The sequence below is a fragment of the Notolepis coatsorum genome, assembly GCF_963971535.1.
Source record: "Notolepis coatsorum genome assembly, contig: SCAFFOLD_224, whole genome shotgun sequence".
Classification (NCBI taxonomy): domain Eukaryota; kingdom Metazoa; phylum Chordata; class Actinopteri; order Aulopiformes; family Paralepididae; genus Notolepis; species Notolepis coatsorum.
In genome coordinates, this window is record NW_028174698.1 from 110,514 (window position 1) to 131,783 (window position 21,270).

Genomic DNA, 21,270 nt, shown 5'->3' on the forward strand with positions numbered 1-21,270 from the left:
CTCTGTCTTTTTTATGCTCGCTTATGCCTGTATTTTTTACTGCTGTGAAACTGTGAACTGCAACTTCTGTATGAAAAGTGCTATACAAATAATTATAAAGTTATTATTATTATTACATTCAGATTATTTTTCTTCCTCATTTGCTTTACGGCAGGTTAGTCATCCGTAGGCGTTTATGACCCTTTTGTATTGCTGCCTGACTGCAATCGGCTGCTCTATTCAGTATGCTCTTGTTTCATTAGATACGGAATTAACCAACGGCCGGGCCAATGTGGACCACAGTGGAAGTAAGTGTTTTTACTCATTTAAATGTCAGGTCTCCACACTTCGCACCAATGTGCGTCCACGCGCTACGCAGTGACGTCGAGACCCTTCCTTGTTTTATATGGTCGCTTTCACACAGGGGCTGTTTGGTCCGGACTTTCGGACCAGAATTCGATAGTCCGGTTTTTCGGGTCTGTGTGAATGCGCGTCGAACTCGGTCCGCGGACCAAGCAGGCGAACTCTAGTCCGCCTGAAAACGTAGGTCTCGGTTCGGCTTCAGCGGACCAAATATAGGAAGTGAATGTGATTATTATTACCACTGCTTGCAGCACTCACTGCAAAACAAGCACACTGCATCTAATCTCTCTCTCTCTCTCTATCTATCTCTCTCTCTCTATCTATCTATCTATCTATCTATCTATCTATCTATCTATCTATCTATCTATCTATCTATCTATCTATCTATCTATCTATCTATCTATGTCTGTGCATCTTGGGAAGAAGGAAGACAAAACGCGGCTTATTATTATTACCGAGGCGCGCGGCTTATTATATTATTAAAACAGCTACTTGTGGCACTCATAAAAACACCGTGGTCTACAAGTTGTTTAGCGAGAGGATGGTGGTAATGTGCTTCAATAGAACAATGGATCAATGCCATGTCAAAACTCGGCTCCGCTGATCTGGGCTCCGCAGTACACACACAGACACACACACACGCGCGCGCACACACAGGATCGCAGCCACACACACATTTCCACTGTCCAATAGACAAGCGCCCTTTTCGACCGCGTGACATTGTTCAGAAGGTCTCGTCCGCCTCACAGAAACCTGTGTGAAAGCAGGCGAACCAAATGAAGAATGCAACAATGTTGCAACTTCACCCCCAGAACCGCACCGAGTCCTCCAAAACTCTATGTGAAAGCGACATAGAATGCGGAAGCGGACTTTAGGGCTGGGCGTGTCCTCGTGCAAACACTGGGCGTAAATACAGCAGAGATGACACAGTATTGAACATATGGGAAGTGTGGAGAGGGAGTGAAGCTATGGTGTTGTAGTTGTGGAGGGGAGCATAGTGTAGCGTTTAGGGGGTGTGAGGTGATGAAGAGGGAGGTAGTGGTTCAGAGCAGGGGCGTATTTGGCACGGGGGACATTGGAATGGGTCCCCCCCCATTTTTTCAGAATGCAGTTATGTCCCCCCCCCTTCTGACTACCTGTCCTACTATTATGCAAAGAGGAGTAGATGGGGGTCGCATTCTTGCCCTTATCTAGAGCTAAACCAGCAGCAGTGACGACACCAGCAGTGTGTGTGTGTGGTGCGTTCCTGAAATCAACAGAGTGCACTCGCTATTTGCATATCAATAGCGCCGGTTGTCAGATGTGTTAAATACGACCGGCGCTATTGATATGCAAATAGCGAATTATCTGGGCTTGCAGTTAGGAGCACTTGGGAGTTCAAAAGTGCGTTCATTCTCAGCACTCTGTTATAACGGCGTTCAAAGATGTGCCAGATTTCATATGTATTTCAGCCGAAAACCCAGTTAAAATACACCGTAAACTAAACAGGCTTTAAAATTATGTGGAAAACCAACCGATCTGGCAACGCGCCTGTACACCCCCTGCTACGTCATCAGACTCATCACAACAACAGCTGAATCTGCGTCTGCGAGAAGAAGAACTAACAAAATGGGCCGTTCAGACAATATCTCCTTTAAATATGTTCGAAATGTCAAACAGACCTGGGTACCTACAGGCTACAGTCTATCACTACTTTTGGGAATCTAAGTGTTTATCCAGGTTCTGGGGCCAAGTGATTGATTGATTGAACACTTTATTAACATATTGCAGAATGGGTACAGTATAGTACAGCTCAATCATGAATTGAAAATGGGGGACCCTGATGTAAACAAGACGAAAGTCTTTCTCTGGTCTGCATCCCCTTAACAATTGTATGTATTGAGCTGTACTGTATCAGGGTCCCCCATTTTCAATTAATCAGGACATACATGACATACAGATAGACAGTACTGCTACATCTATACATTTATGACATACCAGATTTGCAAATACAGTACTGTTTGTGATACAAAAAAGATACAAAAAATGCGGTATTGCACCCCTGGTATTTAAAAAAAAATCTAGGTAGAGAGGGGGGGCTGCCATTAAATTTTGAACCTGAGAGTGCTGGTCTGGCTTCATATGACACACGACATACAGATAGACAGTACTGCTACATCTATACATTTATGACATACCATAGCTTTTGTTGTTGTTGTTGTTGTCATATTCAATGGAAGTATTGTAACATCCTTGTATTGTAAATACATTTCACAATGGGAGCCATCAGAGATGAAAGGCGTTCCTACTGGTTTAGAGGAAGATAATTGTTTTTTGGTTGTTTGAACCCTGGAGATCTCTGAATGCAATGTAATTCTGTATGTATGAGCTCAGTGTGTCGTTTACATGGAGAAATGGCGCCACCGCCTGGGAAAATGCGGTGACGACCGGCGCTATTGATATGCAAATAGCGAGTGCACTCTGTTGATTTCAGGAACGCACCACACACACACACACACACTGCTGGTGTCGTCACTGCTGCTGGTTTAGCTCTAGATAAGGGCAAGAATGCGACCCCCATCTACTCCTCTTTGCATAATAGTAGGACAGGTAGTCAGAAGGGGGGGGGACATAACTGCATTCTGAAAAAATGGGGGGGACCCATTCCAATGTCCCCCGTGCCAAATACGCCCCTGCTCTGAACCACTACCTCCCTCTTCATCACCTCACACCCCCTAAACGCTACACTATGCTCCCCTCCACAACTACAACACCATAGCTTCACTCCCTCTCCACACTTCCCATATGTTCAATACTGTGTCATCTCAAATCAAATATGCCGTGTTGTCTATAGCTATGATAGTATCTAAAGCGAATTGCTTTTTTTTGGCAACTTCAAACTATTTGTTTCACTTTTGTTTATTTTCGAGATGAATTAAGAGAACATAATAATAATAGGGCAACAACGTACAGCCTACATTATATCAGCCTACGTTCAATGAGCGAAAGAGAGAGACACGTTCGTTCATAATAGTAATTGGCTACTGTACTTACGAAAGATATTGATTGTCCTCCTTGCCGTTCAATGTTCAATACTTCTTCTTCTTCTTCTTATTGAGGTTTAACGGCGGCCGACCACTTGTTAGGGTATGTGCCGCCATCTACTGGTATCCTTTACCTCCTACAAAACCCAATTCCCCTCACCTTCTTGGAGTGCAACTAATGCTGCTACTTCCCAATTGAGCCCCCCTCTGCGAGACACTCCTTGCCCCCTGCTGCCTGACTCTGTACACCTTGGTCACCCGCTGCCCCCTTATTCAATTCCCTAACCACCTCCTCCAATGTCAGACCTTCCATACCCAGATGTTGAACCGCTATCCTAACAATCATCTTTGTTCTATCTGTTCTACCCTCAATCTTTGCCGCAGTATTAATTACCCCTGCCACGAAGCCCACAATACTCAATTTCTCCTCCCACACCCTCTCTCTATCCTCCTGCCCTACCCTTTCTGCCAACTGCCCTTCTACAAACCCCTGCACCCTAACTTGACTTCCTTGTCCTACCCTCCTAGCCGCCTCTGCATACGATAACTTACCCTCCCTTCTAACACTCTGAACCACTGGCGTAACTCTCTCTCCAGGTGTGCCGGGGACAGATTTGTGGGCGTGTTGAGTGACGTCGCTGGGGGGGGTTAGGAGGCCCCCCCCCCCCCCCCTGTCTACCTCGATTTTTTTTTAGGACATTTTTTAGGACATTTGGAGGGGTCTACCTCGATTTTTTATTAGGACATTTGTAGGGGCCAGTTTTGAATTGCAGTCTCCCGTAGGTGTTCTTTGAGAGTGTTTTTGAAGGTGGGTAGTGATTTACATTCCTTTACAGCTTTGGGTAGGGCGTTCCACATTGTTGTGGCATAATTGCGAAACGTGTTTAGTCCCTTGTTTGAGCCGAATCTGGGTTTTACATGATTTGTGGAGCTCCCTCTGGTGTTGTGATCGTGGTATTCACTGACCTTTGGGAAGTATTTTGACATGTACATGGGTACCTTGGTCGTGTAGTGTATCTTGTAGACCAGGCCCATTGCAAGTTGCTGTACTCTGTTGTCTACTCTAAGCCATCCTAGGTTGGCAAAGTGTGCAGGGGTGAGGTGGGTTCTAGGAGTCAGGTCAAGCAGTAGTCTGACTAGTTTGTTTTGAGATGTTTGTAATTTGGTTTTTAGTGCCTTTGAGGTGCTTTGGTACCATGAGGTGCAAGCATAGTCGTAGTACCCTTGAATGAGTGCTCCTGCCAGAGTCTTCAGGGTATTCTTGTTTACCAGGGAGGAGATCCGGTTAGTGTTGTCACGATACTGGAATTTCGACTTCGATACGATACCTTGAAAAGTATCGATACTTTCGATACTTTCAATACCAAAAAAATAATAATAATTATAATAATTCTTTTTTTATTATAATTTTTTTTTTTTTTTTAACAAATTTTGCTTTTGTTGCTGGTTGATTCTCCTCAGCTTCTCTCTGGTACTATACGAGAAGATAAATACACTTAAAACCCTTTGTTTATCTTTAGATCAGAGAGAGAGAGAAAGAGAGAGTGGCTGCTGGAGATTTTAGGTCTACTGAGCGCACCTTCCTAGTTATGACGAGAGAGAGAGAGAGAGAGAGAGAGAGAGAGAGAGAGAGAGAGATTTCTCCGGAGCTATGCTCGGAGCATTTATTAACGTTACATAGCATAGCTCCGGAGAAATCTCTCTCTCTCTTCCTCCTCCCCCTCACAGCCGGGCAGCGCAGCCCTGTCTTCAGTTTGTAAACAACGCTATTATTAGCTAACGTTAGCTGTCGTTCCTCCGTTAGCTTAATGCTAGCTAGCTGGCCACCTATTACTTCATGGAAACGGAGTAACGTCAAGCCGAGCCCACTACACCAAGGGCCAGGAAGGGCCAGGCTCTGGCAGCGCGTCTGTCTGTCAACAACTTGCGGGAGCAAGCCAGCTGGTACCGATACTGCAGAAAGTATCGGTACTTCGGGAAATGAGTATTGAAGCCGTTTTAAATATTCAGTATCGATATGTATCGATACTTCGATATTTTTGACAACACTAGATCCGGTACAAGAATCGAGTTCGTTGATTGACTTTTTTTATTACATTGGATGCCATTTTGTCACAGGAAAGATTAGCCTCTAGGATGGAACCCAGGTAGGTAATTTCATCTTTCCTTGTGACAATATTGTCACCCACTGTAACTGAGAAGCCGTCTGTTTTGCTGAGTTTGTTATTTGAACCGAAGAGAATGGACTCTGTTTTGCCCATGTGTAATGATAGTTTGTTGTCGGCGAGCCATATGCAGATTTTGCCTAGTTCCGAGCTGAGGGTTTTTTCAACCTGTAACTTGTTCTTGTCAGAGACCAGCAGGGCTGAGTCGTCCGCAAACAGGAACAAGTTGCAGTCACAAGCTGACGACATGTCATTTGCATAAATTAGGAACAGTAGTGGTCCTAGTATGCTTCCTTGTGGAACACCACAGTTCACTGTGAGGGGGGGGGATAGGGTACCGTTTACCTCCACCATCTGTTCTCTCCCCTCCAGGTAGGATTGTATCCAGCTCACTGATAAACTATCAAAACCAATTGCTTTTAGCTTGTCAATCAGAATGGTGTGATTGACAGTGTCGAAGGCCTTTTGTAGGTCTAGCATGACCATGCCGCAGTATTTGCCCGCGTCCACCTCTTGCTTGATGTGGTCGTTCAAATAGAGAAGGCATGTGTCAGTGGAGTGGGATGTTCTGAAGCCAGATTGGAATTCGTTAACAGATTACAGAATGGGTACAATACAGTACGACTCAATGCAGACCAGAGACAGACGTTTGTCTTGTTTACATCAGCGTCCTCATTTTCAATTCATAATTACATTTCTCTGACATACACAACATACAGATATACAGATATAAAAGTCAAATCTAATCATCTAATCTAATCATGACATTGATTGATTGATTGATTGAAAAGTTTATTAACAGATTGCAGAATGGGTACAGTACAGTACAGCTCAATACATACAATTGTTAAGGGGATGCAGACCAGAGAAAGACTTTCGTCTTGTTTACATCAGGGTCCCCCATTTTCAATTCATCATAACATATGACATACATGACATACAGATAGACAGTACTGCTACATCTATACATTTATGACATATCAGATTTGCAAATACAGTACTGTTTGTGATACAAAAGTGTCCAGAAAAGGAGTGTATATACATTTGGCGTAGAAACTGTACATTGGAGGAGGTTGGATGGGTGGGGTGGGGTTGGGTGGGTTGGGTGAGGGCTGTACATTGGAGGTGGGGGGGGGGGGGGGGGGTTGGGTAGGGGACACACACACATTTTACACTGTACATTGGAATACTGACAAAGCCTTACTTGGTCATTTACTTGGTCATTTACATTTATGACATACAGACAGAACTGTTACATTTGTGCCATACAAGATTAGCAAATATACAGTACTGTTAAACATAGATCCTAATAGTAAATATATACATACGAGGGGGAGGGAAATGTACATTAGGAGGGGGTGGGCGGGTGTTCGGACATTTACGGGGCCAGTTTCGAATTGCAGCCTCCCTCCCGTAGGTGCTCTTTGAGAGTGGTTTTGAAGGTGGGTAGGGATTCACCTTTTTTCAATACACGAGTTATGCGCTGTGTGAGCCAGTCGAAGGCTTTGTTATTCTTTGGATGATTTTGGATTGTGGTTGAACAGAAGAAATGGAACATATTTTGGAACAAAAGGTGCGCTGACAGTCTGACACTGATGATATTAACTACTTATGTGTCCAAATTTGGTATTGAATGGCACAGTGTTTTGCGATACTCTATACTATAGTATTGAAGCAATTCGATCGATACCAATAAAATATAGAATTCCGATACTCAGCCCTACATACATGGGGCGGCAGTGGCTCAGGAGGTAGAGGAGTATGTGTCCTTGAGCAAGACACTGAACCCCTCTGCTCCCAATGTGCAGGTTGGCACCTGCATCTTACATGGTTGCCTCCGCCGTCGGTGTGTGAATGTGTGAGTGAATAGGTGAATATGAGGCAAGTTGTAAAGCAGTTTGGATAGAAGCACTATATAAATGCAGTCCATTTACCATCATGGGACAAAGTAGATGCAATTTCAACTGACGTCTTTTTTACATTTTTCAGGCACAATGGCGTCATCAAGCCCACTGTCGGAGGCCAACGCCTGCTTCTCTCTGGCTTTGTTCAAAGAGCTGAATGCAAAGGACAAGACGGGCAATGTCTTCTATTCTCCACTTAGCATCTCCTCAGCCCTGGCCATGGTGCTGCTGGGAGCCAGGGGCAACACAGCTACACAGATGGAAGAGGTGACTATACTACAAGGCCATAACACATGCTAGGCTAGGGGTTTAAAACACATATAGTAGGGCTAGGTGTTTACACACATATAGTAGGGCTAGGTGTTTACATGCATATAGTAGGGCTAGGTGTTTACACACACATAGTAGGGCTAGGTGTTTACACACATATAGTAGGGCTAGGTGTTTACACACATATAGTAGGGCTAGGTGTTTACACACATATAGTAGGGCTAGGTGTTTACACACATATAGTAGGGCTAGGTGTTTACACACATATAGTAGGGCTAGGTGTTTACACACATATAGTAGGGCTAGGTGTTTACACACATATAGTAGGGCTAGGTGTTTAAACACATATAGCAGGGCTAGGTGTTTACACACATATAGTAGGGCTAGGTGTTTACACACATATAGTAGGGCTAGGTGTTTACACACATATAGTAGGGCTAGGTGTTTACACACATATAGTAGGGCTAGGTGTTTACACACATATAGTAGGGCTAGGTGTTTACACACATATAGTAGGGCTAGGTGTTTACACACATATAGTAGGGCTAGGTGTTTACACACATATAGTAGGGCTAGGTGTTTACACACATATAGTAGGGCTAGGTGTTTACACACATATAGTAGGGCTAGGTGTTTACACACATATAGCAGGGCTAGGTGTTTACACACACATAGTAGGGCTAGGTGTTTAAACACATAGTAGGGCTAGGTGTACTGTTTACACACATATAGTAGGGCTAGGTGTTTACACACATATAGTAGGGCTAGGTGTTTACACACATAGTAGGGCTAGGTGTACTGTTTACACACATAGCAGGGCTAGGTGTTTAAACACATAGTAGGGCTAGGTGTACTGTTTACACACATAGTAGGGCTAGGTGTTTAACACATATAGTAGGGCTGCCTAAATATTAAAGGCAACCAACTTGTGTCTAACCACGCCCAACTTGCGTCTAGCCACGCCCCCGCGGCGACGCGGCAGCAGCAGAGCGGAGCTCATTATATGCCAGTAACCGCACCTTATTCAGTATCCAGAAATAGCTCAATTGGCAAAGCTGCATGGCTGTGGATCCTACGGCTCGTTGCTCGCTAGTTCAATTCCCTTAAATTTTTTATTTTTATTTTTTAACGTGCATTCGCATTCTTTCGCCGTTAAGTTTAGGCATAACTTTAAGCATTGTTTCGGAGTTGGTTTTTTTTTTTGATCAAATTTTTTATTATTATTCACATGAAACAAGACAACACATTAACCACAATCACAGTACATAGAACTTCACAAGAAAATAACAAAAACAATAATAATAATACAGACTAACAATTATACAGACAAGAGAAAAGAAAACAGAGTTCAACCTTCTAAATTTTAATTCCAAGGGGTACTATCTAATAAATGGTCTTTCCCAGTGTTCAGCCCCGATTCCCGGCCGTGTGACCCTATATTAATAAAACGTACATCTCCAATCCACCACAAGGACCATTTTTTGAGAACACGACCCGAAAACAGAGCAATGAACCTTCATGAAAAAACAAAAACCTGTAGAGGTGTTCCATAGACTCACAGAGACCGTGTAAAAGTGGCCAAACAGTGAAGAAATAGTTAAATAGCTGCCCCCCCATAATATCCCCAGCTAAACTCAAGATGACAAGACAAAAGACAAGACAGACAAAACATTTCCTCCTCCCCCTCCCAAGAGACCGCCGGACTCACCCGAACACGCACCTCAACCCCGCTCAGCCGCACACTGCGGTCTTTACCTTCTCAGCTGCTGCGAACCATAGGTCAATTCCAGCCTGCCCCACCCCAATCACCCGGGCTGTGGATATCTCGAGATAAATCACATCCAATAGAGTTAGGGACCAGTTAATCATTGTAAGCTTCTCAGGCTCCTTCCATCTCATTGCTATTAGCTTCTTCGCTGCTGTGACGCCCGCCAGGACAACCCTTTTCAGTTGTACTGACGCGGGTAGTGTCGTTATATCGTTCAGGAGCAGCGTAACAGCTGTGAATGGGATAGTTAAGCCACACAGATCTGAAAGTTTGTCTGTTATTGACCTCCAGAAGCGGGCCACTGGTGGGCAATCCCAATACATATGCATATAAGTGCCAGTGGCCTTTTGAGAGCACAAAGTGCACCGAGAGTCGGTTATCAGTCCCATAGCAAATAGCTTCCTAGGTGTAAGATAGGTCTTATGAATATAATTAAAATTAATTTGCTGGTGATTGGGGTTGCGGGAAGATAATGCCACATTTGCCCAAACATCATCCCAGTCAAACTCGGGGTCCAACTCCGGGATATCCACACGCCAGATTGTATCCAATGATACATTTTTATACGTGGATTGAATTAAGAGCGTATAAAAGTCGGACACAAACCCTCTGGCTGTCGTCCTGTCCACTATGAGCCTGAGGAAGGGGTGTGGGTGCAAGGCCTGAGCCCACGGTACGCCATGCGCCCTCAGTGCTGACCTTAGTTGAAGGTAAAGAAAGAAGGACTCGCCGGGAAGATCATAAAATTCTCTTAAGTCCTGAAACGCACGGAGGCCGTTCTTATCATAAATATCCTCCAGAGTATGCACTCCCCTCCTTTGCCATTGAGGAATATTAACCGGCTTGTGTCCAACAAGTAATTGCTGGTTATTAAAAATTGGAGAGTCCAGGTGCCAAGGGCATTTAACCCCACACGACCTCTGTACATTACGCCACGTTTGGATCACGTGAGTTATGATCGGCCCATACCTCAGCCGGCATTTCGAAATAGAGACAGTGGAGTACACTACATCCTGCAATCTTAGCGGAGATACCGCCGCCGCTTCTAAGGAGCGCCACGATACAGCCTCTACAGGGTCTAGCCAGCACATCAGAGGTCTCAGTGAAAAGGACCAGAAATAAAGTTTAAAATCAGGGATTGCGAGGCCCCCATCTTGTTTTCTACGTTGAGTAGTAGCCCTTTTGATTCTCGGGCGTTTGTTATTCCAGATAAACTTAGATACCATCGATTGTACCTTGCGCCAGTGGTCTATTGGAGGGGGCAGGGGGAGCATTGAGCTAATAAAATTTATCCTAGGCAGGATGTTCATTTTGATTATGGAAGCCCGGGCTTGTAAGGAGTTAGGAAGGGACGACCACCTGTCTAGATCCTGGCGTATTTTATCATAAGTACCCGTGAAGTTGTACTTAGTAGTTTGGTTCAGCGTGGGGAATATCTCTATGCCCAAGTATTTAAAATGTTCTACTATGGGGACATCAGCTGGTAGTCGTACCGCCTTGGCCAGTTCATTAAGAGGTAGGCAGGCTGATTTGTTCCAGTTAATCTTAAAACCTGACAATTTACCAAAGTCGTCGATTATCCTCAATAATTTTGTGGCCGACCGGGAGGGGTCGTCCATGAAAATCAGCAGGTCATCCGCATAGAGAGCAATTTTGTGTGGAGTATTGTTGACCATTATGTGGACGATGTCCTCCGATTGCCTAATAAATTGGGCCAAAGGTTCGAGGGAAAGCGCGAACAGTCCCGGGCTCAGAGGGCAACCCTGTCTAGAAGATCTGGAGACTGGAAAGAGTGTGGAACAGTTTTTGCCTGTCAGTATCATCGCAGACGGCGAGGCATACAGGACTTTAATCATATGAATAAAACTCTTTCCAAGACCCATGACCTCAAGTACCTTCCACAGGTATGACCACTCAAGTCTGTCAAACGCCTTCATGGCATCCAAAGACAGAACTGTGGATGGAGTTGTATTGTCTTTACTGTTATCGATTACATGCAACAGCCTCCTAAGATTATCTGCAGCCAGACGCCCCGGGATAAAACCAGTTTGATCGCAGTGTACCAATACAGACATAAATCTCTGCAGGCGACGGGCCAGCACCTTGGCAAACACCTTTAAATCGGCCCCGAGAAGACTCAAGGGTCTATAGCTACCACAATCATTGGGATCTTTGTCCTTCTTGAGAAGTAAAGAAATCAACGCCATATTGACATCTCTTGAGAACTCCGCTTGTTCGATAGCGTAATTGATCATATCGAGCATCAATGGACCCAGTTGGTCCCAGAAAGCTAAATACACTTCGGGTGGAATACCATCCCAGCCTGGTGCCTTACCCCTCTGCATTTCAACAATCGTCTCCCTCAATTCTACGAGAGTAATCGGTCTCCCCAGTTCCTTGGCCTCTTCCTCAGAAATGTGGGGTATCTCAAGCCCGCCAATGAACGATTCAAATTTAGAGTCATCAAGATTACCCTCTGAGCTATATAACTGTGAGTAAAACTCTTTAAAAGTGTCATTGATCTTTTTCGAATCAGTAGTGACTGCACCCTGGCTCGTCCTAATCGAGGGGATATCCGAGAAATGATCATTTGAGCGTATTTTCATTGCCAATAGATGGCTAGGTCTGGAGCCGTGAAAATAGTAATTTTGTCTTGTCCTATGTATCAAGAACTCAGACTGTTGTTTAAGTATGGAGTTTATTTCTTTTTTGACTATCTTACGTTGTGTGTTTAGTCGTTCATTATAGTTAGTTTGCAAGGATGCGTATAGGTCCGCATATAATGATTCCAGTCCTTCTAGCTTTTTTGACCGGGATTTTCGCAAATTGGAGGCAAATAGTGTGACATGACCCCTGATAAATCCTTTCAATGCGTTCCACAGGACCCTAGGGTCTTCTACTGTGCCAACGTTGATCTGCAAAAATGCAGCTAGTTTACTCCTGAACTCAGAACAGAAGTCATCGTTCTTTAGCAAGGTCGAATTAAAACGCCATCTGGGAGCTCTTGCGGAGAGCCTGCCAAAGGTTGCCGTAAGGAAAATCCCCTTGTGGTCTGAGAGAGCCAAGGGAACCAATGAGACATCGAGACTATCAAACATATTAGGGGACGCGAATGCATAGTCAATTCGAGAGAAGCTTTTGTGTCTGGCTGACAGGTGAGAGTAATCTTTGAGGGTGGGGTTGCATAAGCGCCAAAGGTCTGTGAGCCCCGTGTCTTTGGCCCACATCCTAAGGGCCTTAGAGGCCCGTTTTTGGTCGCTTGTTTCAGAGGGCCCGGACCTATCCATCTCCGCATCCCAGCACGCATTAAAATCGCCACCCACAATGAGAGCGTATCCATTAAGTTCCAACATATTCTTCGTGATTGTATTATAGAACGCTGAATCAAATGTGTTAGGAGCATACAATGCTATTATAGCCATCTTCCTATGCAAGAATTCAACTTTTGCTATAGTAATCCTTCCCTCCGTGTCCGACCATACATCCAAGATTTTGATATCAAGGTTACGTCTTGTAACTATGACTACTCCTTTCGTCTTATCATCGGCTGAGGATGAGGAGATAGCGTGATATTGCCGATTTGCCAGTCTTGACACGTCACCTACCAATAAATGTGTCTCACTAAGGAGAGCAAGGTCAATATTTCTCCTCTTCAATAGCCAAAGGACACTGGCACGTTTGTGTGGGGCGTTAAGCCCTCCTGCGTTCCAAATTAAAATATTCAATTTAGCCATGGTCGAGCTTGTATAAATGCGTAGAGAACATACCAGTGCAGCCAGGCTGAGTACAGAGGTGCTGATCCCGGCGGGCCCGGACGGTCAATCCCAGGAGTTCAGAGGAGGAACAATTACACACATATAAGACAACAGTACATAAAACACATAAAAATACCACCCCAGCTACAACCCCCCCTCCTTCTACTCTAAACCCTAACCCCCCCGTCCTATTATAAGGCCCCCTATACCCACTCTCCAATCCCCACCCTATGCCCCATCCCCTGAGGATGGTCATCTTCCTATCACTTCCCACTAGAGACATGGATCAATAATAACTTTACAACGTGACTAACGTTACAAGCTACCAGTCTGTTGTCCCTTGCTGTTCTTTGTTAAAGTGGATGACAATGTAATTACATGTTTCTTATTTATGCCTGGTTCGGTAACAGTTAGAAAACAGAACAACCGTGTCTTTAAAAGTATAAAATCATAGGATGGTTTGTACCCAGGACACAGCCATGAGCGGTCGCAAATTCCTGAGCTCCCGGAGCCCTCGTCAATACAGCAAACAAAAGAGATTTTGCGCACATTTTCTCCTCGTTATGTTTTGGATAACGGATTCGTACCTCTACTCAACGATGAAGCATAACCAGACAGAAGAGGAGAGAAGAGCAAAAATAGAAAAGGAGGTACACAGCGACTTTTATTTCCAAAACGGCACGGAACATAAGCACCTGGCCGTGGGGACAGCGACCGTTCACGCAACATTAACGGCCAATCCTGAAAGAAAGAACAGACCCCCGAATGGCAGAATGGACCGAAAGACCTTTTTGTCCCTTATCCTGCTACTCTCGGGAGACATTCAACTAAACCCAGGCCCGGTCTTGACCAGAACACAGGCGAGAAGACTTGGTCTGGCAGCGCAAGAAGCGAGGGAGGTTACCATCGCGACCAATATCAACAACTCAACCTGTGGCTATATCCACTGCGCGGACGGCAACTCTTCCCAAATGACGCCGCAGCAGACGAGCACACGTGAGGCAGAGACGAGAGGAGGTGAACCGAGGGTCGAAACCATGACGACCATCCCGACGCGGGATTTAAACATCACGACGCCCGATAGCCGGCTAGCCAGCGGAGCTAACGGCGAAAACATCCAGGAACAAAGGACTCTGGACCGAGTCCTTTGTTGTACCAGCACGGCGCGGGTCCCGACCCCCCCCTCCCCCCTTCCCACCCACGTCAGCAAAGCCCCCCCAACCGGCAACCCCACGGACAAATCGCCTGATAAACTAGCCAACCTAGCCAGGCTGGCTATGTTTACCAGCCCAGGAGAACAAAAGGTTGCCGCCAGAAAAGAAAGGACAAAGGACTCCCCCTCCCCACACACCAACACACAGTCCTCACGGAGACAACAACAAAGCCCCCCCCCTCCCTCCCCCACAGCAGCACCAGAAGACCATTACCTGGAACTCGAAGACATCAATAACACAGCTAATAAAAACGGACTACACATCTTTCACCTTAATGTAAACAGCATTAAGCATAAGCTGGACGAATTAAGAAACCTGTTTATGAGCGGTAAGGTAGACATAATTTGCTTTACTGAAACTAAACTTGATCCATCTGTAACAGACCCTGAAATAGAAATAGAGAACTATACTATAGTCCGTAATGACAGAAACCAGTATGGAGGTGGTGTTTGTATGTACATACATAAGGACACCAAATTCATTACCCGTACTGACCTTCATCATGAGGCAATTGAAACCGTATGGGTGGAAATTTTATTTGAAAGGGCAAAATCTGTTCTAGTCGGCACAATATACAGACCGCCAGATCAAACTGGCTTTTATGATACTTTGGATGTGTGCTTAGCTGGAGCTGAGGATGCGGAAAAAATTCTTATTGGGGATTGGAACACGGATATGCAACAAAAAAATGCACCCGTCTTCAAATCCTTCAATAGGTTTTGTGATCTGCACGGCCTCAGCCAACTAATCACCCAACCCACAAGGATATGTGAATCAACTCAGACTACCATTGACCTCATACTGACCTCTGACAAGTCCAAGATCTCCAGTAAAGGGGTTATAGCATGCGGGTTAAGTGATCATTACATGATATTCTGTACCCGCAAAAAGCTAAAACTAAAGGCTGGCTGTCACAAAACAGTCACATCTAGAGACCTCAAAACCTACTCTAGCGAGGCCTTTAACCTTGAACTGGAGAGTCTGGACTGGTCAGATGAACTCAATGGTACACTGGTTGAAGAAACTTGGCTTGGCTTCAAAACCAAATTTTCATCAATACTAAACAAAATGGCCCCCCTAAGAACCACCAGGGTAAAAAATCGCGCTGAGCCATGGATGCACACTGAAATACTGACCGCTATGAAAGCCAGAGACAAAAAATGCTCTGAGTTTCGTAAAAGTCAGTCAAAGCTTACCAAAAGCACGAGCAGTGAACTCCAAGACCACGTGACTGAACTCAAACTAGAAAGAAACAGACTAAGAAATGACGTAAACTCCATGATCAAAACTGCTAAAAAAAATTTCATCAATGACAAAACCGAGGAAAACAAAAATAAACCACGTGAACTTTGGAAATTACTCAACAATCAACTAGGCTGCAGTAAAAAACTCAAAACCAGGTTCTCAAACATAAACATAAAGACGGACAACACGCTCATCACAGACAAGCTGGATGTAGCCAATTACTTAAACACTTTCTTCACAAACATAGCCACAACACTGGTAAACAAACTACCCTCCCACTCAGGGCAGTATGGGGTAGAACACATAGTAGCATACTACATGAACCTAGGCGTCCACAAAGACGACTTCAAACTGGAAATAGTAACTACAGATGAGGTACTCAAAAAACTGAGCGCCCTCCAACCAAACAAGGCCACTGGCCATGACAACATCCCCTCCAAATTCCTCAGAGACTCAGCAGCAGCCATCACCCCAGTCATCACACACATAATAAACCTCTCCATAAAACAGGGACACGTCCCCAAGGACTTCAAAATTGCGAGAGTAACACCCCTGCACAAAAAGGGCAGCAAATTAGACCCGGGTAACTACCGCCCTGTTTCTATCCTTACATCCATCTCGAAAGTCATGGAAAAAATAGTATACGAACAGATCGAAAAGTACCTCGCGGAAAAAAATCTAATCTACGAATTCCAATCTGGCTTCAGAACATCCCACTCCACTGACACATGCCTTCTCTACTTGAACGACCACATCAAACAAGAGGTGGACGCGGGCAAATACTGCGGCATGGTCATGCTGGACCTACAAAAGGCCTTCGACACTGTCAATCACACCATTCTGATTGACAAGCTAAAAGCAATTGGTTTTGATAGTTTATCAGTGAGCTGGATACAATCCTACCTGGAGGGGAGGGAACAGATGGTGGAAGTAAACGGTACCCTATCCCCCCCCCCCCACAGTGAGCTGTGGTGTTCCACAAGGAAGCATACTAGGACCGCTACTATTCCTAATTTATGCAAATGACATGTCGTCAGCTTGTGACTGCAACTTGTTCCTGTTTGCGGACGACTCAGCCCTGCTGGTCTCTGACAAGAACAAGTTACAGGTTGAAAAAGCCCTCAGCTCGGAACTAGGCAAAATCTGCATATGGCTCGCCGACAACAAACTATCATTACACATGGGCAAAACAGAGTCCATTCTCTTCGGTTCAAATAACAAACTCAGCAAGACCGACGGCTTCTCGGTTACAGTGGGTGACAATATTATCACAAGGAAAGATGAAATTACCTACCTGGGTTCCATCCTAGAGGCTAATCTTTCCTGTGACAAAATGGCATCCAATGTAATAAAAAAAGTCAACCAACGAACGCGATTCTTGTACCGGATCTCCTCTCTGGTAAACAAGAATACCCTGAAGACTCTAGCAGGAGCACTCATTCAAGGGTACTACGACTATGCTTGCACCTCATGGTACCAAAGCACCTCAAAGGCACTAAAAAACAAATTACAAACATCTCAAAACAAGCTAGTCAGACTACTACTTGACCTGACTCCTAGAACCCACCTCACCCCTGCCCACTTTGACAACCTAGGATGGCTTAGAGTAGACGACAGAGTACAGCAACTTGCAATGGGCCTGGTCTACAAGATACACTACGCGACCAAGGTACCCATGTACATGTCAAAATACTTCCCAAAGGTCAGTGAATACCACGATCACAACACCAGAGGGAGCTCCACAAATCATGTAAAACCCAGATTCGGCTCAAACAAGGGACTAAACACGTTTCGCAATTATGCCACATCAATGTGGAACGCCCTGCCTAAAGCTGTAAAGGAATGTGAATCACTACCCACCTTCAAAAACACTCTCAAAAAACACCTACGTGAGACTGCAATTCGAAACTGGCCCCTACAAATGTCCTAACCTAGTTGTACAGTAAATGACCAAGTAAGGCTTTGTCAATATTCCAATGTACAGTGTAAAATGTGTGTGTGTCCCCTACCCAACCCCCCCCCCCCCCCCCCACCTCCAATGTACAGCCCTCACCCAACCCACCCAACCCCACCCCACCAACCTCCTCCAATGTACAGTTTCTACGCCAAATGTATATACACTCCTTTTCTGGACACTTTTGTATCACAAACAGTACTGTATTTGCAAATCTGATATGTCATAAATGTATAGATGTAGCAGTACTGTCTATCTGTATGTCATGTATGTCATATATGTTATGATGAATTGAAAATGGGGGACCCTGGTGGAAACAAGACGAAAGTCTTTCTCTGGTCTGCATCCCCTTAACAATTGTATATATTGAGATGTACTGTACTGTACCCATTCTGCAATCTGTTAATAAACTTTTCAATCAATCAATCAATAAGACGCTCCCCACTCCAACCCCCCTCTAGATAAACCCCTGAGTAAACCCCCACTAGTCCAATAAACACAAATAATAATAAAAATAAAATTCAATAAAGATATCGGTCGAAACCCACCTGAGCCCTGGCCCCAACATGAGACAACCATAATGGTAAAAATAGCCATTATTAAATAATAACTCCACATCAACCTGTAGCCAACTATTTCCGAATCTGCGCTTCAACGTTGCATTGTTATAGCCTAAAAGGGTATAGGAAAATTCAAAACAAAATTAAATTAAAGCATCCCAGCCGATAGTCTAAGGCAGGATCGGGTCACAGGTTAATTGTGCAAAATTGTGTGAACAATGTCAATTAAACAATGACAAAAAAAGGAAGGGAAAAAAAAGGGTTATGGTCAAAGTGCACCCCTTTAGCTGTCCCTCTGATCAGGCACAACGGCTGAAATGACATAACCTATGTAAGAATAGAATTAAACACATTCATTAATTAATCCGGGGATGGTAATAAGCAACACCTGACACCACCTGTTATCATACATTGTTTCAATAAAGATATCGGTCGGAGCAGTTAGTCCAAGGTAGGATCGAATCACAGTTAAATTGCTCATTCAAATGCCATTAAAACAGCGACAATAATTATTATATAATTACTCAGCATCAACCCTGTAACCATCTACCTTGGAGTCTGCATATCAATGTCGCAACGTTATAGCATAAATGGACCACGGAAAATTCAAAACAAAATTAAGGCAAATCAGCAGTTAGTCCAAGGTAGAATCGGATCACATTTAAATCGCGCATACAGATGACATAAAAACAGCGACAATAAGAAAGAAAAAAGAAAGGAAAAGAGGGTCATGGCTAAAGTGCAGGCCATATAACCATATAGCCATGAAGTGCAAGCCATACTCGACCCAACCTGTTATCATATATTGTATATGCATATTCAACCGACCTTGGCTTCTACTATGGATCCCAAAGCTCAAAACAACCTGGATATAAAAATAAAAGCATACCAGAAGTTAGTTAGGGATTCGATCACTCTTGAATTGTGCAAACCAATGTCCCTTTGAACAGCAACAGCAACCAAAAGTAAACATTAACGGGTCTCGAATGTCTCAGCGCAGACTATAGACGAAGCCCGCTGGCCAGCCCGAGGCTAGCGCGTAAGCTAGTGATGAATCCGGATAGCACGTTAGCCTATTATGTACATTGTTCAGCTAGCTCGTTAGCTTCCAAAGAGGCGATACACAAGTATGACCATGAGGTCAGCTTTAGCAAGTAACAGAAGTCATTGGGAAGCCCCGCTAGTTGGATGGGCATTGGGCAGTTAGCATGTCTGGGCATGACAGCAAGTATTTGTGAATAGTCGGCCTAATCAATGTATATAGGCCCAAACCGCCAAGTCACTCACCCGCCATAGATATCAAGCAACAGACTCGGGTATCTCCGCGAGATATTCCTTCGCTTTAGCCAACGACCAAAACAAACGCTGACCACCGACCTTCTCCAACACAGATAATTTCGCGGGAGCGAATAACGTGGGCCTCAGGCCTAGTTTCCATAGCTTAGTCAGGACCACCTTGTATTCGCTTCTCTGTGCTTGGACCTCCGGTGTAAAATCTTCGAAAATGGCCACTTTGTGATCGCCAAGCCTCAGATTACCCCTTCTGGTACGAGCCGACCGCATGATGAGTTCTCTCTGCTGGAGTCTGTTCAGCTTGACTATGATGGGCCTCGGCTCTTTGTTCACGCCGGGAGAAAACCTGCCCGCTCTGTAGGCCGATTCACAGATAGGAGGTGAAGGGAGGACGTCCGTCCCTAGTATTTTCTGCAGCAGTTCGGGCACGGTCTCAGAGAGACGGCCTTCACCGCTGGTCTCCGGTACTCCAACAATCCTGACGTTGTGGCGTCTATCCCGGGACTGCATCTCCTCCATTGCCGACTGTAATTTGTTGACTTCAGCCTGCCTAGCCAGCAGGGCGGATTCGAGACCCGCCATCTTCTCGCACTGTAATGATGCCTCCGTCGTTAGCGTGGCTAGTTCGTTAGCATTAGCCGAGGAGACAGCGTGCATCGTCTCCATCTTGTCTGTCAGCGGTACTACCGCCAGCCGTATTTCTTCTGATATCTCACGACGGAGGCTGACACAAAAATCCGCCAACACTTTCTTCTGTGCTTCAGCGATGCGTGTCTCAGAGTCTGCGTGTAGCTTGGTCATGACCAAGAGCACAGCTTCGCTTAACTCCCCGACAACGGGCGACGGTGCGGCCAGGCCTGGCGGTGAAGGTTTGCTGGTTGGGGCAGTCATTGCTCTGGTTTCCACCCCCGTCATCGTAGAAAGTCGAAAAAAGTCGATGAATGTATACTAAACACGACGACCTAGTAAACAGATAAAAAACAAATAAAAATAAAATAAAGACTAATGGGGAGAAACGTATATTCAGCACGGTAGAAGGGAGCTCATGTGAAACACGTCTACTCCATGATCGCTCAGCTCCGCCCCCCCTGTTTCGGAGTTGGTTAAGGTTAGGCATTGTTTCGGAGTTGCTTAAGGTTAGAAGGGTTAAGTTTAGGCGCTGTTAAGGAGCTGGTTATGGTTAGAGTTTGACTTAGAGAATGGCAATATTTTTTAACGTGCATTCATTTCGCCGGTTAAGTTTAGGCATTGTTTCGGAGTTGGTTAAGGTTAGGCATTGTTTCGGAGTTGCTTAAGGTTAGAAGGGTTAAGTTTAGGCGCTGTTAAGGAGCTGGTTAAGGTTAGAGTTTGACTTAGAGAATGGCAATAGACAGCCTATTTCCGCGCTGCAGCGCGAGGCAATAGACAGCCTATTTCCGCGCTGCCGCTCTCTCGCGCTGCCGTGGTCACATGGGCGTATTGGCCAATCAGAGAAACGCTAAACACAAGTTGGTTGCCTAAAATATTCACGCAGTAGGGCTAGGTGTTTACACACATATAGCAGGGCTAGGTGTTTACACACATATAGTAGGGCTAGGTGTTTAACACATATAGTAGGGCTAGGTGTTTACACACATATAGCAGGGCTAGGTGTTTAAACACATAGTAGGGCTAGGTGTTTAACACATATAGTAGGGCTAGGTGTTTAAACACATATAGTAGGGCTAGGTGTTTACACACATATAGTAGGGCTAGGTGTTTAACACATATAGTAGGGCTAGGTGTTTACACACATATA

The 21,270-nt window shown here is 44.9% G+C and overlaps 1 protein-coding gene across 3 annotated transcripts in view; it reads left to right on the forward strand.

The window, feature by feature from the left end:
- The first annotated feature begins 155 nt into the window (after window positions 1–155).
- LOC311247494 (leukocyte elastase inhibitor-like) overlaps window positions 156–21,270 on the forward strand; it is a 39,750-nt gene continuing 18,635 nt past the window's right edge. For 2 of the 3 annotated variants that reach the window (XM_084338535.1, XM_084338536.1), the window contains exons 1-2: window positions 156–287; window positions 7,520–7,701. In XM_084338535.1, coding sequence (XP_084194661.1) covers window positions 176–287; window positions 7,520–7,701 — 294 coding nt within the window. In that variant the 5' untranslated portion in view covers window positions 156–175. Of the gene's footprint in view, window positions 288–7,338; window positions 7,412–7,519; window positions 7,702–21,270 lie in introns of those variants that run through there. The other variant, XM_084338537.1, reaches the window with a different exon arrangement.